Source organism: Dama dama, chromosome 1 (assembly GCF_033118175.1).
Source record: "Dama dama isolate Ldn47 chromosome 1, ASM3311817v1, whole genome shotgun sequence".
Taxonomy (NCBI): Eukaryota; Metazoa; Chordata; class Mammalia; order Artiodactyla; family Cervidae; genus Dama; species Dama dama.
Genome location: NC_083681.1, coordinates 55,395,323 through 55,417,805, shown reverse-complemented (window position 1 = coordinate 55,417,805; position 22,483 = coordinate 55,395,323). Strand labels below are relative to the sequence as shown.

The following is a 22,483-nucleotide window of genomic DNA, read 5'->3' as shown; positions in this document are numbered from 1 at the left end:
GCTCTTAAAACTTAACGAAAGTAAACTACAAAAAAGAAGTGGCAGATTTTTCCTGAGCTCTCCTTGCCTGGCAAGAACGTCCATCTGGGGAAATACACACGCAGAGCCCCAAAGGACCAGTCAGGGGCAGCAACTGGAAGAAGATTCTTCCCAAGTCCTCAGTAGGTGCAATCAGTGCAAGTACTGTCCTCAGAAGAACCTATACCTTTGTCAGGTAGTCGGAGAGGAGGCAGGGTGGAGTCGGCACTGGAACCCTTGTGCCCTTAGGAGCCTGGCACGAGCCGGAAGGTACTGACTAGAGGCTGCCGTCTACCTCCGGATGCAAGGAGAGAGCCGAACGATCGTACTCCGAGAGGAGGTGATTTCTGGTACCGAAGATACCCCGGGTGGGAGTGGGCTGGGGGTACAGACAGGGGTCGGGATCTGACACGGGGAAAACCGTTCCCTGTAAAGTGACCGAAGAGGTCTCACAGGAACAGAGAAAGAGGAAGGCAAAGACCGTATTTTCACGTATTTGGGGGAAGACTGAGCTAGGACCTGTTCCCTTCTCCTGTGCCCTTATGACGAAGGTGGTGACAGCAACAGTAGGAGCAGGTGTCCCGGGCCCTCATTCAAACGAGCAGAGTCCCCCACTGTCCCGAGCTCTTCTCGGGCTGTCCCCACTCGCCCCTCAGGCAGCGGAATCCCCATTCCCAACCCTGCCCCTCAGGCTTTCCCCTTAGGTCCAGCAGGGGCTCTCCACTTCTCTTCCGCCCCCCAATTTCAAGGCCACCCTCAACCCGTCCAGACTGGCCCTCCCCACCCGCCACTCTGGATCGCTCTAGCTGCTGCCTTCCTCCGCAATCTTCCCGTTCCAGTCCCCTGGCCCGGTCTCCCCTACGCCACCTCCCCCGGCCAGGCCCGGTGCCTCCCCCGGCGGCCAGGTCCGCCCTCTGCCTTCCTCACGCGGCGTCTCCCCCTCAGACCGGCGCCCTCCCTCCCTCGCTCCCGCCTCAGGCCGGCACCCGCACTCACAGAACTCTGCGATATACCAGGTCACCGCGTAGTTCTCCTCGCACCAGTCCAGCGTGGAGGTCGTTGGACCCCAGTAGCCCTCGCGGTCCCCGGCGGGAGCCATCGCGCGCGCCGCCCCCGCCCAAGCGCTCCACTGGCTGCGATCGGCTCCGCGGGCTCCCAGGCCGACTCTGGCCCTGCTGGCGCGCTAGTCTAGCGTCCCGCCCGCCCTCCGTCCCCGAGGGGCGGGGCCCGGCGCCGTCAGCGACCCGCCGGACCACAGACCCCGCCCACCGCGGCCGGCGCAGAGCCCAGGCCGAGGGCCGGGGACTGCCCTGCCCCCTCCTTCCTCGGGAAGGGGTGTGACCTGGGCCGCCGGCCCCGCCTAGACACGCCCTTGGCTGTGGGTTAGGCGTTCCTGACATCCCCGAGGCAGTTTTCCATCCGAACCTCTGAGCTTCTGTAGGAGGGGCGGTTGATTTTATTGAGGCGGGGGTGGGATGAAGGCTTCAATCAAGCCCTGGCTTGATAAAACCTGTGCAGGGATGCGCCTCAGTGTCTTTACTTGGTCACAGGCCTCCAGAGGAGCTCAGAAACCGACTACTCCAGCCCCGCCGAGGACTCCCAGGAAACAAACAGTAATTTTCTGATAAAGGTATAAGTGTCAGTCAGTTCAGTCGCTCAGTCGTGTCCGACTCTTTGCGACCCGGTGGACTGTAGCCCGCCAGATTCCTCTGTCCATGGGATTTCCCAGGCAAGAATACTGGAGTGGGTAGCTATTTCCTCCTCCAGGGGATCTTCCCCACCCCAGGAATCGAACCCACGTCTCTTGCATCGCAGGCAGATTCTTTACCATATGAGCCACTCGGGAACAACAAATCCTGGTCCCAGAAAAATGAAGGGGGAGGGGGCACTTTGAGATCCTGAAACAACAGTGCAGCCAGAACGCTAAAGCCTGCTTCCCTTTGGGCTTCCAAGCCGAGAAGTTTCCACCATCTAGCAATCTATAATTGTGCCCTGTTCTTCAGGCAACCCACAGCCTCCCCTACTACCAGCTTCAAGACCTTAATACTTCGCAGAGCTGCTGGAGGGATCTTTTTAAAACACAAATGCACGCCCCCTGCCCCTAGAGTTCAGCTACACCAAACTCTTCCCTAGCTCAGAATGTACGGGGTCCACTCCCATCTTCCTGCCTTTGCACCTGCGTTTCAGCTGGGAATGCCGGCCTTCCTCTCTTCTCCATTGACAAGTTTCCGCTGGTCCTTTAGAACCTGGCTTCCTGAAACCCTCCTGACTCTTACCCCCAGTCGCTCCTTTGACCTTTGTTCCTATCCTCCAGTGAAGGATACATCCTGATCTGAAAATCTGATTTCCATTTTTACCTCCAGGATTCTGCCTGACCATGCACTTTGCAACACAGAGTATAGTTAAGGATGGCACAACTGCAATTTAATATTTTCTAAAGAAATAAGTCATGTAAGATGTAATCAAAGGTAAAAGATATTACAGCCTCTCTACAAAATGTCTGTAGCAGATAATAGATGCAGAACCTTTACTGGCAGTGTGCAAATCTAGAGGTTGAGTGTTTCATAGAAATAGTAGGGTGTCGAAATTTTTCTTTTGAACAGCAGACATTGAGCTGCTATGTACTCAGCCTTTGGCTGAATGCTAGGAACACATGGGAACTTCCCTGCTGCCTCAGTGTTAAAGAATCTGCCTGACAATGCAGGAGTCCCAGGTTTGATCCCTGGGTCAGGAAGATTCCCCCGAGGAGGAAATGGCCACCCACTCCAGTATTCTTGCCTGGGAAATACCACGGATAGAGGAGCCTCGTAGACTACAATCCATGGAGTTGTAAAGAATCGGACAGGACTTAACAACAGCAGGAACACATGGAGGTAAATAGAAGACATCTAAGATGGCAGTCTTTAAAGAGAGAAATAATACTGAGGAGTGGGAAAACTTTTATTTCTAGTCATTTTTTATCTTGTCCTTTAAAATTTCTGTCTCAAGTATGTTCTTAATATATATAATAATCATAAGTATATATAATTTATAAATGAATATATATATTTGTATATTCAAAATGAATATGCAGAAATACATACTACAAGTGATTTGTTGTTGAGATTGCAATAAAAACTGTAGATACCACAACTGTAGACTGTGTTAATACTTGTTGCTAGAAGTAAAGCAAAAATTAAGATGTTGTGGGAGCTGTTATGTGGAAAGAATCTCTAACTCAGCCAAGTGACCCAAAGCAGAAGATGAGGCCTTGGCTACATCAATACCTAGCACATTAACAGTTGGGGGCAGAGGGGACCTACCATGATCAGGACAAAATTTAGGAGAGAAAAATCAATTAATTAAGAGAATTATTTGTTGTTGTTGCTGTTTAGTCAATAAGTCCTGTCCAACTCTTTTGCAACCCAATGGAAATCCATGGAAACCCATGGAAATCCATGGGATTTCCCAGGCAAGAATACTAGAGTAGTTTGCCATTTCCTTCTCCAGGGGATCTTCTCGACCCAAGGATTGAACCCCTGCATTGCAGAATTCTTTACCACTGAGCCACCAGAGAAGCCCAAAAGGAATATTAACTAATCAATAAAGAGAAAAAGTAAACTGCAGTAGTATCACTGAGAAAACACAAAGTGGATTTCATAGATCCTTCAGCAATATCTATCTTCTTTTCTCTCTTTTCTAAAAAACTTTCCCCTCAGCCCAGTATTAATGCAATGCGTGAAAATATAAGGAACCAGAACAACCAAAGCTATCTCAAAAAAGAAGGAGGATTTACAGTTCCCGATTTCAACACTTACTACAAACCTCCACCAATCAAAACAGTGTAGTACGGGCATATGGATAAACCTGTAGATCAATGGAACAGAATCAAGACTCGAGAAATAAATGATAAATTTATGGTCAGTTGATTTTTCAACAAGGATGCTAAGAGAAGGAATAGTCTTTTCAACTGGTGTTGTAACAACCAAATGTTGTTGTTTGGTCCTAAGTTATGTCCAACTCTCTTTGTGACCCCATGGACTGTAGCCCACCAGGCTTCTCTGTCCATGGGATTTCCTAGGCAAGAATACTGGAGTAGGTTGCCTTTTCCTCCACCCAGGGATTGAATCCATGTCTCCTGCATTGGCAGGCAGACTGTTTACCACTGAGCCACCGTAGAAGCCCAACAACTGGATATCCATATGCAAAAGAATGAAATGAGATTCCTTCTAATTCCTTCTAATTGAAATGAGATTCCTTCTTAAAAAATTCTTTTTTTATAGATGCCCTAAAAAATTAATTTAAATGGATCATAGACTTACATGTAAGAGCTAAAACTATAAATGGATTAACAATTCTCCAGGCCAGGATACTGGAGTGGGTAGCCATTTCCTTCTCCAAGAGATCTTCCCAACCCAGGGATCGAACCTAGGTCTCCCGCATTGCAGGCGGCTTCTTTACCAGCTGAGCCATTAGAGAAAGGTCCATCTAGTCAAAGCTGTGGTTTTTCCAGTAGTCATGTATGGATATGAGAATTGAACTATAAAAAAAGCTGAGCACTGAAGAATTGATGCTTTTGAACTGTGGTGTTGAAGAAGACTCTTGAGGGTCCCTTGGACTACAAGGAGATCCAACCAGTCCATCCTAAAGGAAATCAGTCCTGAATATTCATTGGAAGGACTGATGCTGAAGCTGAAACTCCAATATTTTGGGCACCTGATGCGAATAACTGACTCATTGGAAAAGCCCTGATACTGGGAAAGATTAAGGGCAGGAGGAGAAGAGGACAACAGAGGATGAGATGGTTGGATGGCATCACCAACTCGGTGGACATGAGTTTGAACAAGCTCCGGGAGTTGGTGATGGAAAAGAAGCCTGGCATGCTGCAATCCACTGGATCACAAAGAGTTGGACATGACTGAGTGACTGAACTGAACTGAAAACTATAAACTCTTAGGAATATACATAAAAGTAAATCTTTGTTGTGACTTCCCAGGTGGCCCAATGGCTTAGAATCCTCCTGCCAATGCAGGGGTACAGATTTGACCCCTGGTCCAGGAAGATCCCACATGCTGCAGAGCAACTTTGTCCATGCACTGAAACTACAAGTGGCCAAACATGTAAAGATGGTCATGTTTGCCATACTAGAAATGCAAATAAAAAATAAAAATCAGATACTACTTTACACACTCTAATAAAATCAATATTTAAGAAAGATGTGGAGAAATTGGAACCTTCATATATTGCTGCTATGTAAAATGATGCAGCCACTTTGAAAAACAGTTCCTTAAAATGCTAAGCAGAGTTACCTAACAATTCTACTTCTAGGTATATACTAAGAGAATTGAAAACACATGTCCACAAAAAATGTACAAAGATGTTCATAGCAGCATTAGTCACAATAACGAAAGAGTAGAAACAAAGCAAATTCTATTAACTGATGAATAAATTAATAAAATGACTACCCATATTTGTGTCAGTCACTCAGTTGTGTCCAACTCTGCGATCCTATGGACTGTAGCCCACCAGGCTCCTCTGTCCATGGGATTTTCCAAGCAAGAATACTGGAGTAGGTTGCCATTTCCTCCTCCAATGTCAGCCAACTTAGTATAGTCTAAAGTCTTAACACATGCTCACTTGAGTCCTTCAATAATATATCTGGCAAAGTGTTTCTGTTGTGGGAAATGTTTGGCTCCCAGTAGGGAGGAGGGCTATTTCGTGTTTCCTCTTTCCCCTTGACTCACATTCAAGCCATTCAACTCCAAAAGTGGTAGCTACCCCCAAAACTCGAGTCTTCGAGTCAGGAGTCAGCGTATGTCCCAAGATGTACATTACATCTCTCCAAGTAAGGTCATAAAGGAAAGTTAGTCCCATAAAGTCTTCATGTACTTTTTGGATCCTCTAAATAGTCTCATCTGCAATTGGGACTATTTGAATTTCTACCAAGACTGAGGCAACCCCTCCTGGAAGGGTGTCCTGACTCAGTCTGTTCAGTTGGGAGCCCCAGATACAGGAGCAAAGTAAGAGGACAGAAGGGAGCTGAAGGTTTCACACCCAAATCTGCACCCTTAAGACGAAAGTCTGGCATGTCTCACAGAGAGATGACGAGCAGCACATATGGTACATCTACCCATTTCTCTTGTTTTCTACAGATTGAACTTAAAGGGGTGGTTCTTGGAACTGCTGGTTATTCCTATGGGTATAGAATACCCATATAATGGAGTATTATTCCATATAGTGGAATATTATTTGTCAATAAAAAGAAACAAAACACTGATACATGATACAATATGGATGAGCCTTGAAAACATACTGCACCAAAGAAGTCAAACACTCAAGGGTCCGTATTGTATGATTCTGTTCATACAAAACATCCAAGGTAGGCAAATCTATTAGTGATAGAAAATAAATTAGTTGTCGGCTGAAAAGGGGGTAGGAATGCGGAGTGACTGCTAAAAGTTACACATTGGTTTTCTTTGGGGATGAGGAAAGTGTTCTAAAATTATTTTGTGGTAATGGTTGCACAATTCTGTAAATATGAAAAAAAAAAAAGCCAGCATTGAATTGTATATTTTAAATTGCACAATAAGTGTTCTAAATAGCTGAACTGTGTGGTGTGTGAGCTGTATCTTAATACACCTTTCTGTAAAATACATTTTAATGTTGAAAAATTTAGAAACTATACAAAAAAGTGTTAAAAAATAAAAAAGAAATCATTATAATCTCACCAACCAGCAATAACCATTGTCAACATTGAAGTATATTTTCTTTGAGCATTTTATGTATGGATTTTTTTCATTTGGTGCTAACAATGACTTTATACACTATATTTTTTTCAGAAGCATTTCTCATGCCGCTAAAAACCCTTGTAAATATTATCATTCAGTCACTAACCCATGTCTGACTCTTTTGAGGCCCTATGGACTGTAGCCTGCCAGGCTCTTCTGGCCAGGGGATTTGCCAGGCAAGAATAATGGAGTGGGTTGCCATTTCCATCTCCAAATATAAAAGTTATATTCAATTTCATAGATATACCACAATTTACTTAATTATTAAATATCCATATTACTGGTCCCTTTACTACAGGATATTTAGGTTATTTTCAATGCCTACATTTATTTTTCAACTAACAAATGAGAATCCAAATTTTGAAAGCTTTAACCAGATTCCTACTAGAAACCTTTGTACTAGTTCCCAAGACAACTAAAGAAATCCCAACTGTTATTCATTTTTCCTACATGAGATACAAATTGTGCCATAATTTCATAACTGCAAAGGAAAATTTGAACCTACAAATACTAAGTGTGTAGGCTCACCAGATTAAGTGATCTTATGATCTACATGCTACCTCTTAGCCTCTCTTACATTGAGGTGCAGGCATGGCTGTCACTGTCTATCAACACTTCCTAGCCCCTATCTGTAGGGGATATTAGAGCATTGCCCAGGTGCAACAAACCACAACCTGGGGACACAGCCCTAGGCTTCCCTGGGAAGAGTCCCCAGACACCCAGCCTGGGTTGGGTCCTCTATGTTCCTGCAGCCCCTGGGTTTCCTTCCACCATAGCTCTTCTCACACTTCACGGTAGTCTGTTTAGGAGTTGATCTTCCAGACAGAACCTGTCTCATTCTATTTTTGTGTCTCCAATCTCTCACTTGGGCCTGACACAAAATTGGTGTTCTGGGAATATTTATAGTAATATCATAACAATAATAAAGTATAACAACAATAATAACAAGGTAACATTTATTAAACATTTACATGGGCCTGGTTCTGTTGAGTCCTTATATATATTAACTTAGTTAAAGTCTGAACTGAACTGGAATCTTACAACAACCCTATGAGGTAGATACTATTCTCTCCCTAATTTCATAGTTAGGGAAATTGAAGTATAAGAAAGTTGAATTACTTGCCTGAATATACATGACTAGTGGGTAGCAGAAATAAAATTTAAAAATTTTTTTAAAGTCTTCTCTTATATGACGGTATTACAGTGGACTTATCCATTTTCCTAGGATGAATGTAAGTTGTTTCCTATTTTGGCCATTTTAACCAGTTCTACCCTGAACATTCATTTTTACAAATCTGACACATGTGCAAAAATTTCTTTAATGTATTACCTATGAATGGAAGTGTCTTTGCATCTTCAAATTTCTTGGATAACACCAAATAATTTACCAAAGTGATTGTACCAATCTACATTTCTACAATAAAATTATGTTTCATAATATAAAATTTATTTATACAAATAAAAATGTAACACAATAAAAAATGGATAAAAAATAAAAAATATAAGGAATCACTTGAAATTTCATCACTTGGTAGCAACCACTGATAATATTTTAGTATATAAATGGCCAAACATTTTTCTCTGTGTGGGTGTGTGTGTATGCTTTATTACACCATAGACATGTATATGTTTTGTCAAAGTAGAATTTAAAAATACAGATCAATTTGGAGCTTCATGTTGTCAGTTACAATACATGATAAGAATTAATAAATGCTTTACGCACATGCTGATGCTTATGCTTCCAGGAGCATCATTACTGTAATCATTACACTCAATCCTAGACACTGAGAATTAACGGACACTTCTGTGGGAACCCCAGGCCCCACTCTTCAGACAGAGTTAGTGCTTCCCTTGCTTTCTGCCTTCTGGTGCATTTCCCACACTTGATCTCATTGCCTATTGACTAGTTAGGCAGTTATGAGTTCCCTGGGCTTCCCAGGTGGCTCAGTGGGAAAGAATCCACCTGCGGTGCAGGAGACATGGGTCCAGTCCCTGGATTGGGATGATACCCTGGAAGAGGAAACAGCAACCCACTCCAGTATTCTTGCCTGGGAAGTCCCATGGACAGAGGAGCCTGGCTGGCTACAGTCCATGGGTCGCAAAAAAGTCAGACATGATTTAGCGACTAAACAAAGGAAAGAAAGGATCATTTATATTCAACTTAGGTTCCCAGTGCCCATTACTGGGCCTTCAGTTCAGTTCAGTCACTCAGTCATGTCCGACTCTTTATGACCCCATGGACTGCAGCACACCAGGCTTCCCTGTCCATCACCAATTCCTGGAGCTTACTCAAACTCATATCCATTGAGTCGGTGATGCCATCCAACCATCTCATCCTCTGTCGTCCCCTTCTCCTCCTGCCTTCAATCTTTCCCAGCATCAGGGTCTTTTCCAGTGAGTCAGTTCTTCACATCAGGTGCCCAAAGTATTGCAGTTTCAGCTTCAGCATCAGTCTTTCCAATGAATATTCAGGATTGATTTCCTTTAGGATTGACAGGTTGGATCTCCTTTCAGTCCAAGGAACTCTCAATTACTGGGCCTAGCATGTGAGCAAATTTGTGGATATTTCTCAGATTAAGTAAAAAATCCACTTTTATGAAGCAATCTGGCATAGCAGTCAAGGGTATTGGCTCTGCAACGTGGCAAACATGATTTTTTATCTCAAACTCATCTCTTAATAAGTTGTGATTTGGTCCTATTAACCCTCTAAGCCTCAGTTTCCTCACCTATCAAATGAAGAAGCAGTAGTACCCACTTCACACTTAGATTAAATTCAAAAAATAGTTGTTAAATATGGTATCTGGGAATGGAATGAGATCAATACATCTCAGGATATTACTCTGAAGGGAAGAGAATGCCTCCTTGGTGAAGCACAGTATAGTGCCCACCATGCACAGGGGAGATGGGAACATTTGGGCTCGATTTTCCCATAACACTAAAACGAAACTTGGATTACAGAGGACAAAAAGTCAATTTCATACTTCTTGACGTAGCTAAACTTCCTTGGCCCCTAATCCCCCAGTATTTCCTCTCACAGTCTGTCCCCTGCTCCCATACCCTGGCCACAGCCATCTGCTGCCCTATGTCCTGCACTATTCTAGACAACAGAAGAGGACAAAACAGACACATTTAAAGAATCAAAGTCAAGTGTAACACTTACAGTAGTTAACACATAAAAGGTTTACGCTCTTCCTGACACTGTTCTGAGTACTTTCAGCATTACCTTCTAAAATCTAACAACCCCATGAATGAAAGCTACTTTTAGTTCTCATTCACCAGTAATGAAATGGACACTGTCTTCAAATCCTACTGATTCTATCCCCTAAACATCTGTAAATTCTATCCCCTAAACATCTGAAAAATTTGTTTCACCCAAGGGCACCCAGCTGTATCAACTGAGGAGAGCCTGGAATCTAGGCCTCTGGTGCCAGAGGCCATGTTCTTAAATCCCATGCCAGGCTGGTCCTGCAGGCGTTCAGCAGAGGGGCCGTGTAGGACAGAAAGGGATGTGGGCCAACACTGGATTTGAATTCTCTCTGCTCCTGGAATGTAGAAAATGAGGATTGAGAGTTCTCTTGGGATGATTTCCTTAGGGAGCAAAAAGGTTTTAAGGAAGAGATCAACCTGAGTAAATGTGCAGAGGGGAAGACGGATTGATTGAACTGGGAAAGATTGAAGACATGGAGGCTCCTAAGAGATTTACAGTGATTTGGTTAGTAGCAGGAGTGATAGAGAAGAGAGAACAAATATACAGATGTTTAGGGGATAGAACCAACAGGATTTGAAGAGCGACTGGGGATGGGGAGGAGGCATAGAGGGAGAAGTAGGAAGTACCCTGCTCCTGGGTTTCCAGCCATTCACGGCTGCTGAAAGACCAGCAAATTATTCTGGTTACAGTGAGTATGTGTGGGAGACGGAGTGCAGGAGATGGAGAAAGCATTATTGGGCAAGAAAATAGCCTGCCAAGGCTTGAAAGGGCAAGAGGAATGTGGGCAGAATGAGACATTCATGGTGGCTGCCCATGTGTGCAGAGATGGAGGAGTGGTGGAAGCAATTATCAGGGATTGAGGAAGGAAAGATTGGAGTTTACTATGCTATGATAAGACATTCAGGCTTTATTCTAGAGACCACAAAAGTATTCAAGAGTGAGAATAACATGTTTGCATGTATTAGGGAGAATAGATTTTTGGTTTGGGAATTTTGTTGCTGTTGTTTGGGGCAGGGTGAGGAGAAGAGAGAAATCAGGAAATTAACCTGTTTGGCCTCAAAATCAATTAGGAGACTGTAGCAAATAATCTTGACAAAAGATAGGACAATCCAGTTAAATTGCAACACAGACCCTGGGCCAGCCATCCTCGCTCCAAACTTCCCAAAAGGAATTCCAGGGGTACTTGCTCCAGGGAAAACAGGACAATGGAGGTTTACCAAGTCCACTCCTGAGCCCCAAACATGCCACTCCCAGGGAAGGAAGTCACCATGCTTATGACCAGAGTCATCAGCCCTTGCTTAAGCACCTTGAAAGTTGTTACAGAATAGAATTTCATGTGGATTAAGTATGAATTGAGTAGCCCTAAATTGATTGTTTTGTTTTGAACGAGGCTATGGAAACATCAACAACAAACAAGTGAACTGTGAACAGGAATGCCTGCTTTCAGCACTGCCCACAAATTGAGCTCTCTCAGTCCTTTAACTCATAAGAATTCCTTTTACATTTGTGCCCATCTGGGTGCCTACTTGTGCCTATTTGTGCCTACTTTTCTTGTATCTACCCAAATACTCTTCAGTTACTATCCAGATGCTGACCTAAATAGTTATCTCTAACCCAGATCTATCTCCAGAGCCTTAGTCCTTGAATCATATTAAGATCATGTTTTGCTGCAGGTGACAGAAAACCAATCCCAGGGCCTTAACTAAATTAGAGTTTATCTTTCTCAGATGGTAGACAGCCCAGGGCCATACAACAGCTCTACAAAGCCCAAATCCTCCTGTCTTTCTCCTCTGTCTCCCGTAGCACAGAGCCTTCATCATCATGGTCACAAAGTGGTCGTATCTTGTCCAAGCATCACAGTCAGTTTAGTCAGGGAGAAGGAAGGACAAGGGTGAAAGGCAAATGCCAGCTGGGGCCATACACTGTTATCAGGAAAACAATAGTTTTTCCAGAACCTTCACTTAACAATGTCCACTTAGAGCTTATTGGTCAAAACTGAATTGTATGGCCAACCATAAACAGTCTGGGAAGACTAGCAAGAGTCTAGGAGGGTGGATGTTTTAACTGGGCACTTCACTGTCCCAAACAAAGCTGGCTTTTGTTAGGAGAGAAGAAGGGGAAGAGGATAATGAGTGAGTAACTAGCAGGATTTTCACCTATCTACTTGGGTATTTCATAAGGATCTCAAATTCGTTATGTGCTAAAGCCATCTTGTCATTTTCTCTCCACACTGGTTTCTCTTCTGGTGTTTCTTTTTCTTTGATGAAATTCACAACCATTGACCCAGTTTGCTAAAGAAAGTCTTAACTCCTTCCTATCCCCATCCAGACATATCAAATTGTGTTTTGATACATTGACAGAAGAATATGGATTCTTCTATCTGTCTACTTCCCACCTTCTCTCCCTGCCATTATTTCAGTCCTAGTTATTACTGCCTGTGCCTTTCCTGATTGCTCTGAGCAAAGTCTTGCTCTGTTCCAGTCCCACAGCCTATTCTTTACACTGTGTCTGCCATAGGGTTCTTTCTTAAATTCAAAACTATGGATGCCCTCTCCCCAAAAAATAAATTTCCCACTACCTGTAGGGTAACATCTAAACTCCCTGATGTGACCAACAAGGTTCTTTGTGACCTTTGCGGCTGTTCTGCCCATTTCTGCAGCCTCATTGCTTCATTATGAATTCCACTCACACTAAAATACTTTAAATGAACTGGTAAAGAATCTGCCTGCAATGCAGGAGACTCTGGTTTGTTCCTGGATCAGGAAGATCCCTTGGAGAAGGGGTAGACTACCCACTCCAGTATTCTTGAGCTTGCCTGGTAGCTCAGAAGGTAAAGAATCCACCTGCAATGAGGGAGACCTGGGTTCAATCCCTGGGTTGGGAAGATCCCCTGGAGCAGGGCATAGCAACCCAATCCAGTATTCTTGCCTGGAGAATCCCCATGGACAGAGAAGCCTGGCAGGCTATAGCCCATGGGGTGGCAGAGAGTAGGACACGACAAAGCACAGCCTACAGCACTCTTTAAGAGAGCCACTTCTCTCATTTTCCTTTCAGCTTGAATCTCCCCTTTCGTTTCTGCCCATAACTTTTTCTTATCTGACAGATCTCAGCTCAGACCAAACTTCCTCCAGAAAATCTTCCAGGACTTGCCTTTTAAACTATTATGTTTCTATAGTGTAGTCATCTATTACTTGTCTTTCTCACCAGCAAGTTCAGTGGCTCTCAAACTCACAAGAAAGTCAGAATTCTCTGCTCATAATGTTCTTCCGGAAACCTAGAGAATAAAATTCTCTGAGGAGGAGAGAGCTGGGAATCTGCATGTTGAAGAAGCAGCAAGCATTATTGTCAGACAAGTGGTCCAGAAACCAAATCTTGAGAAACACTGAACCACACTCCAGGCAACCTCAAGGAAAGTGCATCCCTAATGCCGAGCATGGGGCCAGGAACAAAGTAAGTCACCTCACTCCGACCTTTTCTCCTTTGTCTCCTCTACATTGCCTCATGGACATAATGCATGCATATGTTAGTCACTCTGCTCAGTCTTCTCTGACCCTTTGCAACCCCCTGGACTACAGCCCACACAGCTCCTCCATCCATGGAATTCTCCAGGCAAGAATACTGGAGTGGGTAGCCATGCCCTCCTCTAGGGGATCTTCCCAAACCAGGGACTGAACCCAGGTCTCTTGTACTGCAGGCAGATTCTTTACCATCTGAACCACCAGGGAAGCCATAATAATAATAATAGCAATTACTATTTACAGGGTAGCACAAACTGCTGTCAGGCAAATGAATGAATGATTCCCCTTCAGTGATTCTCAGCAGTGACTCTTACTATCTCTGTGATTTTGAGCTATTTACTTGAACTATAGCAAGCAATAAGCAATAGTTTGGTATTGCTTTGGCTCCCTCACTTGAAAAACTATGCTAATACTTATACCAACCTCATATGGTTGCTATTACAAGTAACTGAAATAACGAACTTCAAGCACTTAGGACAACGCCTGACTCATAGCAAGAATTCAACACAAATTTACCATTTATTATTATTACTATTACTATTCTTCGCAGAGTACCTATCAAATTTTAGCCAGGCATTTGAGTATGCATTTTTTTATCCAGTCCTCCTACTCATTATAGCAAGATGAGTATCATTATCCTCATTTTACAGATAAGAAAATCCAGGCTTAGAGAGGCAAAATAATTCATACTTAGGTGTACTGAGAGAAAATGGAAGAGATGAAATTTGAACTTGGTTAAAAAAAGAAACTTTTTAAGGCTTTATTAAAATAAATCAAGCTTGGCAACCACATGGAACAGTATGAACTTTACATTGCTAGTAGGAATATAAAATGGTTTATTATCACTTTGGAGAGTATGGTACAGCAAAAATGAAGCTGTGTATACACCATGATTCAGCAAATGCACTCCTAGGACTATATCCTAAAAATTAGCACACCTGGGTATTAGGAGGCATATTTAAGAATGTTCATTGTGTGATTGTTTATTGAACAGAAGGATATTTAAATGAGTCAGAATATTATCACAAAATGAAATATTATACATGAGTTCTACTGAATGAATCTCAAAGCATAAAGTTGAAGGGGGAAAATCGGAAATACAGGAATAGTTACAGGAGAATACCATTTATATAAAGCTTAAAACACGCAAAACAAGCTATCTGTTTTTGTGGATAAATACATACGTACTAGAAGTGTAAAAACACACATTGAGTTGATAAATTGGTGAGTCTCAATTCAAGATGGCAGTGACCTGTCGGGAGAGAATAGAATGGAATCAGGCAGGATTAAACAGAGACATTTAGCTATATATATTATTGCTTCATTGCCTAAAGAACAAGACAGCTGAAAGAAATGCAGGAAAGTTCTACGCTGTGACTGGTATTTGGTTATATTATTCTATTTTTGTGAGTGCCTTATTTTACAATATTTTTAAAAGATGTCATCGAGAACACAGAGAATAGAGACTGTGGGGTCCGAAACATCCTAAGTGTCCCCTTGGATCAGTCCACCACCTTCACTGATGAGGGCTGCCTCTCCAGGCCTCTTGGTAAGCCTGGGGGCCTCAGCGACAAAGTGACTGACCTGCACCATGGGTGCCCGACGTCTGAAGTCTAGCAAGCTCTGGTCATGCTTGGGAGAGCAACTCTCCCAAGCGGGGACACCTGCCTGCTGGTGCCACGGAGTTTAGAGCCAGAGGAGAACCAAAGTTCCCCACCAGGAACCCATCCAAGTCAGGAACCACCTCAGCTCTGGCCATGCCAGACTGCTGGTGGTGGGGAGACCAGCGGGCACCAACCCCGCCCCGGCCCAGGCCCAGCATCGGCCCGCCTCCTGGCCCGGGACCCTCCCTGGCCTCTAGGTTCCCAGCGCCCTTATGTGCTGCCGTGAACCCCTCGCTGTCGCTGCCTCCTGCTGCAACAGGATGCTGCAAATCCCGCTTCAGGAAAGTTCATCTCAGCATTCTCCAAATATAAAGGGCTTGGAAACCACCTGAGCTTCAGATAGTATTATCAGAGCTATATTCATAGACACGAAAAGTAATGTGTCCTAAGATTGTAATATGAGAAAAAGAACAGGTTACAAAAACGGTATGTATAAATAAAAGCCCATTCTTAGCGTGTGGGCAGGGGGAAAAGAAAGGCAGATACAAGTGTCAGGTGAGTGTATGTTCCTCGGTTCTTTGTCTCATCACAACAAAAATTTGAAGTGATGGACATTAAAGCCACCTTGGCAGGTCACAGCTCTCAGATCTTGGACAGACTGTGTTATAGCTCTCAGGTCTCGAATGGACTGTGTTTAGCTCTTAAATAAATCAGTGTTACAGCTCAATTTTATTTAGATAATAACAGGAAAATCCATCTTTGAGGCATGAGGGCACGTCGATCCAAAGACGCGAAGAGAAGATTGCCCCATCACGCGGGAGAGAAAGAGAGAAGAGGGCTTTGGCTCCTCTTTTTATATGTTTCTCTGTCCCTGGGCCTGTCTTATGTAAATTGGGCCAGCCAGGAGTGTTGTTTGTTTTACCTGAGGGTCTCACTCCGGTCCTCGGACCTTCCTTTGTTCTATTTTCACGGGCTTTTCCCTTCCAGGTCTTTTAGCCACCGCCATTCTGGACTCCTTTTCCCTATTCTAACTACCTAACATTCCCCCCTCAAGAGATGGGAGGCCCAATTCTTTGGGAATAGGGGCCTCGAGGTCTCTCTGGCTACTTCCTGCTGAACTGGGATGGCGAGGGGCATTGGGCCTCCCCCTCTTGCTAGTCTCAAGCCTCAGAGTCCTTATAGCGGTGTCCATCTAAGGGTGGCTGATGTTTTCCATGGTTGGCTGTAGTTTTATATCTTTGTTGAACTGGCGCTTCATATCATAGCTTGACCTGAGCAGAGACAAGACAGACTAGACAATTGACAGTACATGGAACAATCATAAGCAGCATCAGTATGGTGTAACAAGGACTAGTAGGGGTATTAGCCAATTCTAAATTCACATCGCCAGGATGGCTCAAGTCCCTCCTTGTTCAGAGATCAGAAGATCTATTTCCTGTCTGTTTTGGAGTACTATTTCTGCCAAGCTGTGTTGGCTCTTTAGAGCTGTCTTGAGAAATCTTATCCCCAGGGACCAGATTTTGGGGTTGTTTATTAGAAGGGCACTCATTTGTAGTTCTGAATAGGTATTTGCGATCTCCCAGGGGCTCACAGGTGTATTGAGTGTCCTCTTCTGTTTTCTTCCATGGCTTGACTCATGAGTAGTGAATCCAGGAGTCATGTCCTGGCGCCTTGACTGCTGTGGGAGCAGAAAGTATTACAGGGTAGGGGCCCTTCCATGTGGGCTGGAGTTGAGCCTTTGGGGACCCATCTTTCCAGACTTTAATTAGGACTTGAGTCCCTGGAGCATATAGTGGTGACTCCTTAGAGTCTTTTGGGTCCTGATTCATACCCCATAAGCGTATATCCTGTTGGAATTGCCCAATGGCCATGGTATAAGACTGGAGGGTCTGAACCTCTGGATCTAGGAAGAGGTCATTGACATAAGCAAAAGGTCTCCCATATAGCATCTCCTAAGGACTAAAACCAACCTGTTTCTTAGGGGCAATACATGTACGGAGGAGAGCTATTGGTAAAGCCTCCTTCCATCCTAGGGAGGTCTCTTGGGTTATCTTTTTTATCACTGATTTTAAGAATTGGTTGGCTCTTTCTACTTTTCCTGAAGACTGAGGCCTCCAGGCACAATGGAGATAATAAGTAATGCCCAATGCTTTAGAGACTCCTTGGGTGATCTTAGAAGTAAATGATGTCCCATTGTCACTTTGTAATGACCTGGGCAGACCAAATCTTTGAATGAGTTCATGGAGTAGTTTTTTTTTACTATCTCCTCAGCCTTCTCAGTTTGGGTGGGAAAGCCTTCACTCCAACCTGTGAATGTATCTATCATGACTAATAGGTGAAACTGGCATCTGAGTGAAGTCCATCTGCCAGTCCTCTCCTGGACAGGCCTCACGTCGTTGGACGGGCTGGGCCAGCTGGGGTCTTTGAGCTCCTTGGGGGTTGTTTAATTGGCAAGTAGGACAAGAGGAGACCACTTGTCTTATAGTTGTTTGGAAGCCTGTTCCTCTGAAAGACCTTTCTAGTAATCTTTGGAGGGCCTTTTCCCCTAAATGAATGGTGGCATGTAAGGAATTAACCAACTTTCATTGGAGGTTCCCAGGCAGAAAAAGGAGCCCCTCCTTTTGGAACCACCCCGTATGATCTCCTTGAAAGCCCTCACTTTAGTTTTAAGAGTCTCACCTTCAGTATATGAAGGAGTTTTTGGCAAGTTAGTCTGTGGAACTAAGGTGGCAGTCCCTATTAGATCATGGTTCTGTTATGCTGCTCTCTTAGCTGCCTGGTCAGCTGCTTGGTTCCCTCGTGCTGCTTCTGTGCTCCCTTTTTGGTGCCCTTTACAGTGGGAGACTGAAACCTCAGTGGACAGATGGACTGCCTCTAAGAGTCTAAGGATTTGATCGCCATATTTGATTGGGGACCCTCGGGTGGTCAAATGGCCTCTTTCTTTCCAGATAGCTGCATGTGCATGTAGCTACAGAAAGGCATACTTGGAGTCAGTGTAAATGGCTATTGTTTTTCTTTTTCCCAGCTCTAAAGCTCGAGTCAGGGCTATGAGCTCAGCTAATTGGGCTGAAGTACCTGGTGGCAGAGGCTTAGCCTCTATGATCTCAAAATTGGAGACTACTGCATATCCGGCTCTTTTTTTTCCATCCAAGACAAAGTTGCTTCCGTCAGTGTACCAGATTTCCTCAGGATTGGTCGGAGGATCTTCTGACAATCCCTCTCGGGGTTTTGTCCAGTGGTCCAAGGTTTCTAGACAGGAGTGAAAGGGGAGAGAGCCCTCAGGGGTAGGCAGGAGGGTGGCTGGGTTAAGAATCTCACAAGGGGATATAGTGAGGCCTGGATTTTCCATCAGTATTACTTGATATCTGAGGATTCTTTGATCAGACGTCCATAAATGGCCTTTCCCATTTAGGAGTTGTTTTACTTGGTGGCTGGTAAAAATAGTTAGTTTGCCCCCAAAGGAGAGTTTTAAAGCATCTTCTATCATGATTGCAATAGCCGCAAGATTTCAAAGGCAGGGGGGCCAGCCTTGGGTGGTTGGATCAAGTCTCTTGGATAAGTAAGCTACAGGCTGGGGCTCAGATCCCAACCTTTGAGTTAACGCTCCCAAGGCTACTCCCTCTCTTTCAGGGACATAAAGTTGGAATGTATTTTTTTGGATCTGGCAACCTCAAGGCAGGTGCCTGAGTTAAGGCCTGTTTTAGTGTAGCCTCTGCCTCCTTTTGAGGAGTTCCCCGCATCAGTGGGATTGAATCATCTCGTCCTTTTAAGCTTTTATATAAGGGCTGGGCAATTAGACCATAGAATCTGGGTATCCAGATTCAACAATACCCAGTTAGCCCCAGGAAAGCTCGAAATTGTTTTCGAGTCGTGGGGGAGGGCAACTGGAGGATTCCTTGTACCTGATCAGAGGACAGCCTCCTGGACCCATGTGTAATCTGAACTCCCAGGTAAATGACCTTTGTCTCGACCATCTGTACCTTAGCACGGGAGACTTTATATCCCCTTTCTGCCAAAAAGTTTAGAACCTGAATTGCATGTTGTTGGGCACTTTTCTCATCTGGAGAGCGGATTAGTAGGTCATCTACATATTGTAATATTTTCCCATTAGGTCCCAGGTCCATATCTAGGAGATCCTGGCTAAGGGCCTGTCCAAACAAGTGGGGGCTGTCTCTGAATCCCTGAGGTAATACTGTCCAAGTCATCTGTTGATGTTTTTCTCCTGGGGCCTCCCACTCAAATGCAAAAAGATATTGGGATTCTTTAGCCAGTGGTATGCAAAAAAAATGCATCTTTGAGATCCAAGACTGTAAACCACTTGGCACTGGGTGGGGTTTCTCCCAAGATTGCATAGGGATTGGGTATTGTGGGATGGAGGGGGACTACAGCTTCACTTATGATCCGGAGATCTTGAACCATTCGCCTTTTTCTTTACTGAGAGGATTGGGGTGTTACATGGCAAACTGGTGAAGACCAATAGCCCAAAAGCAAGGAATTTATTTATTAAAGGCTGTAGTCCCTCCCGAGCCTCTCCTTGAGAGGATATTGTTTCCAGTTAGGAAACCGAGTGGGATCTCGGAGGACAATGATGACCGGTTCAGCTTGGTGGGCTCACCCAGGAATCCCCTGGTCCCACACCTGGGGGCTAATTTTGTCCTCCCATAGTCTTTGTTCTCTCTTTATTGGAGGTGCAATGGGTTCCTCAGTAGTAATCAGAAGCTGTAGGGCCCTAGGGGCTGAAAAGCTTCCCATCACAAGGGTGGTCCTCAGTTTGGTGAGTATGTCTCTTCCCATTAAGGGAGTAGGACACTCAGGGACCACAGGAACTCGTGGGAAAACATCTGTCCATCCCAGCAACAAAGAAGTACTTCGGTGAATCTTTTAGTAGTTGCTTTTCCTGTAGCACCCAAAATGGTACAGGTTTGGGAGGGGAAGGCTCCGGAGTAGGAGATCAAGACAGAGTAGATAGCCCCTGTGTCAACCAAGAAATTCTTGGACCTACCTGCCACATCCAGTTGTACCCTTGGCTCCAGCCCCGTGATGGTTATCTGTGACAGGCGGGCTGGCTAGAGCGGGCCGCTTCAGTCCTCTTGAACCATCATGAGGGAAGGCTTGGCGCTTGACCTTGAGGCTCTTGGGTCCCAAGGGCAGAGTGCCACCCAACGTCCCAGTTGATGGCATTTGTGGCAAGCCGTTTTAGGAGACTTGTCAAGGTTAGGACACTCTGGCCCAATGTCCCGCCTGTCTACAGATTAGGCATTTGCCTCGTGCCTTGTCCTTCAAGGGCTCGGGGTGTGCCATAGGGCTTCCCTGGAGGGCGGCCAGCATCTGGGCATGCCTTGTCTCTTTCCTTCTCTCTCTCTCCTGGGCCTTGGCCTCCTCCTCCTGTTCGCCGTTATAAAAGGTATTGGTGGCTGTCTGGATCATCTCATCTAGAGGCAGCAGAGTCCTGCTGCTGTAGCTGTTGTAACTTAATTCTGATATCTGATGCACATTGGGACAGGAATTTGTCCTTTAAAATCACCCATCCCTCGTAAGAGTCCAAGTCCAAATTGGTAAACTTTTGGAGGGCCTCTTTTAGCCTTTCCAGGAAGGCAATGGGGTTCTCGTTGGGCTCCTGAGTTATTGCTGAGACCCGGGCATAGCTGATTACTTTTTGCTGGGCTGCTTTCAGTCCTGCCTTTACACAGATTAGAAAATGATCTCTTTCCAGATGTGCTCAGGGTCATTATAATTCCAGTTAGGATCGGAGGAGGGGACTGCAGTTTCCCCTACTGGGTATCTATCGCTTGACATGTAAAGCCCTGTTGCATACCTCCGGGCTTCTTTTAAGACCCTAGTATGTTCAGTGTCAGACTAAATATGACCATGATGTCCTTCCACGTCAAGTCAAAGGCCAAGGTAATATGTTGGAACGTATCTATATATTTGCCTGGGTCATCTGTATAGCTTCCCAGGTCTTGTTTGATCTGTCTTAGCTCTAAGAGGGAGAAGGGTTTATGGACTCAGGTTGGTCCGAATTCTCCTCCAGTTTCAACTAAGGGACATACTGGAGCTGGCTTTTGTGGAGGGGGTGCTCCTGGGTATGGGGGCACGCTTGGATACAAGGAAGAAGCACCAGGCAACTTGGGAGCTGTGGGAGGTGAGCCTCCACAGGGGGGTTCCTTCTCTTGGCTGCCTATGCCTAATACCATTTGCCTAGGGGGCTCACTTTTAAGGCGTACAACAATCCCATACTTAAGACAGAGTTCCTTCATATCTCTCAGTCTGAAGAAAATTTGGACATAGGGGATCTCTGTCCACTGCCCTTGTCTTTTGCAGAATAATTCTAATTGCAGGATGGTATTGTAATTTAAAGTCCCATCCTCGGGCCAGTGTTCCTCGTCCCCCAGTGGATACCGTGGCCACGCAGTGGCACAAAAGAATTTTAAACGACTCCTCCTCAGAGTTAGAGGATCGAACAGCTTCCAGTTATCAAGGATGCATCTCAAGGGCGTCTGCCGGGAAGTGGATCGGTTATTTCCCATCTGAAAGACAGTCATGACAGGGAGGAAAAGGAAAAGAAAAAGCTAATAGGCTTTTTGAAGCTTATCCTACCCAGTACTGTCGCAACCTGAGAGCCAGGCATCCCCGGGTCAGGATGCAGATCCCCAGGCAGGCTGAGGCATGACAGCCTCCTAGAGATCGAATCCCCGGGCAGGTTGAGGCGTGATGGCCTCCCAAGAATTGGGCCCCTGGGCAGGTCGAGGCGTGATGACCTCCTGGGACCCTTGGGACTAGCGGATCCCCAAAAGGCTGAGGTGTGACAACCTTTCGAGGACCAGATCCTTAGGCAGGTCAAGGCGTGATGACCTCCTGGGACCCCCGGGCTGGAGTTTGGGGGTCCCCAAGGTCTCCAGCGTGACCAGTGCTAGGTAGGACTAAGGGGTTGGATATTATACAGTTCTTCCCTCCCAAGGCCAGCTATTTTTTGGTTATCCCTCTAGTAGATTGTAGAGGCAACATTGTAGGCCCGGATGGGGCTGAGGAAAGGAGCATGAAACAGGAGGGGGGGGGGGGTGGGGGGCAGAGCACAACATTTGGAAGAATGACATAGCACAAGGGCATAATGTAAACCGATTAAAATCAATTGGGTCCAACATGACAAGTCAAATTCGAGTAAACCTTAATCCCCAATCCATAAGCCAAAAGATACACCCAAAGGTGGCAGAACTCTAAGGAACTGTTGAAAGAGGGAGGCGTGGGTGGTTCCCCAATGGCTGGGATGATCCTCCCGCTCATTAGCATATGAATTCGCCCCGCTTGCAAAACTTAGGCTGCATTCCATGGCCGTACCCTGTAGAATGGGCGCTTTTCTCTGAATCTTAG

At 45.1% G+C, this 22,483-nt stretch overlaps 1 protein-coding gene across 1 annotated transcript in view; it reads right to left on the bottom strand.

The window, feature by feature from the left end:
- ACER3 (alkaline ceramidase 3) overlaps nt 1–1,209 on the bottom strand; it is a 145,939-nt gene extending 144,730 nt beyond the window's left edge. The window contains exon 1 of the mRNA XM_061150906.1: nt 1,015–1,209. Within this exon, the coding sequence (XP_061006889.1) occupies nt 1,015–1,117 (103 nt within the window). The 5' untranslated portion in view covers nt 1,118–1,209. The remainder of the gene's footprint in view (nt 1–1,014) is intronic.
- Nucleotides 1,210–22,483: the final 21,274 nt, after the last annotated feature.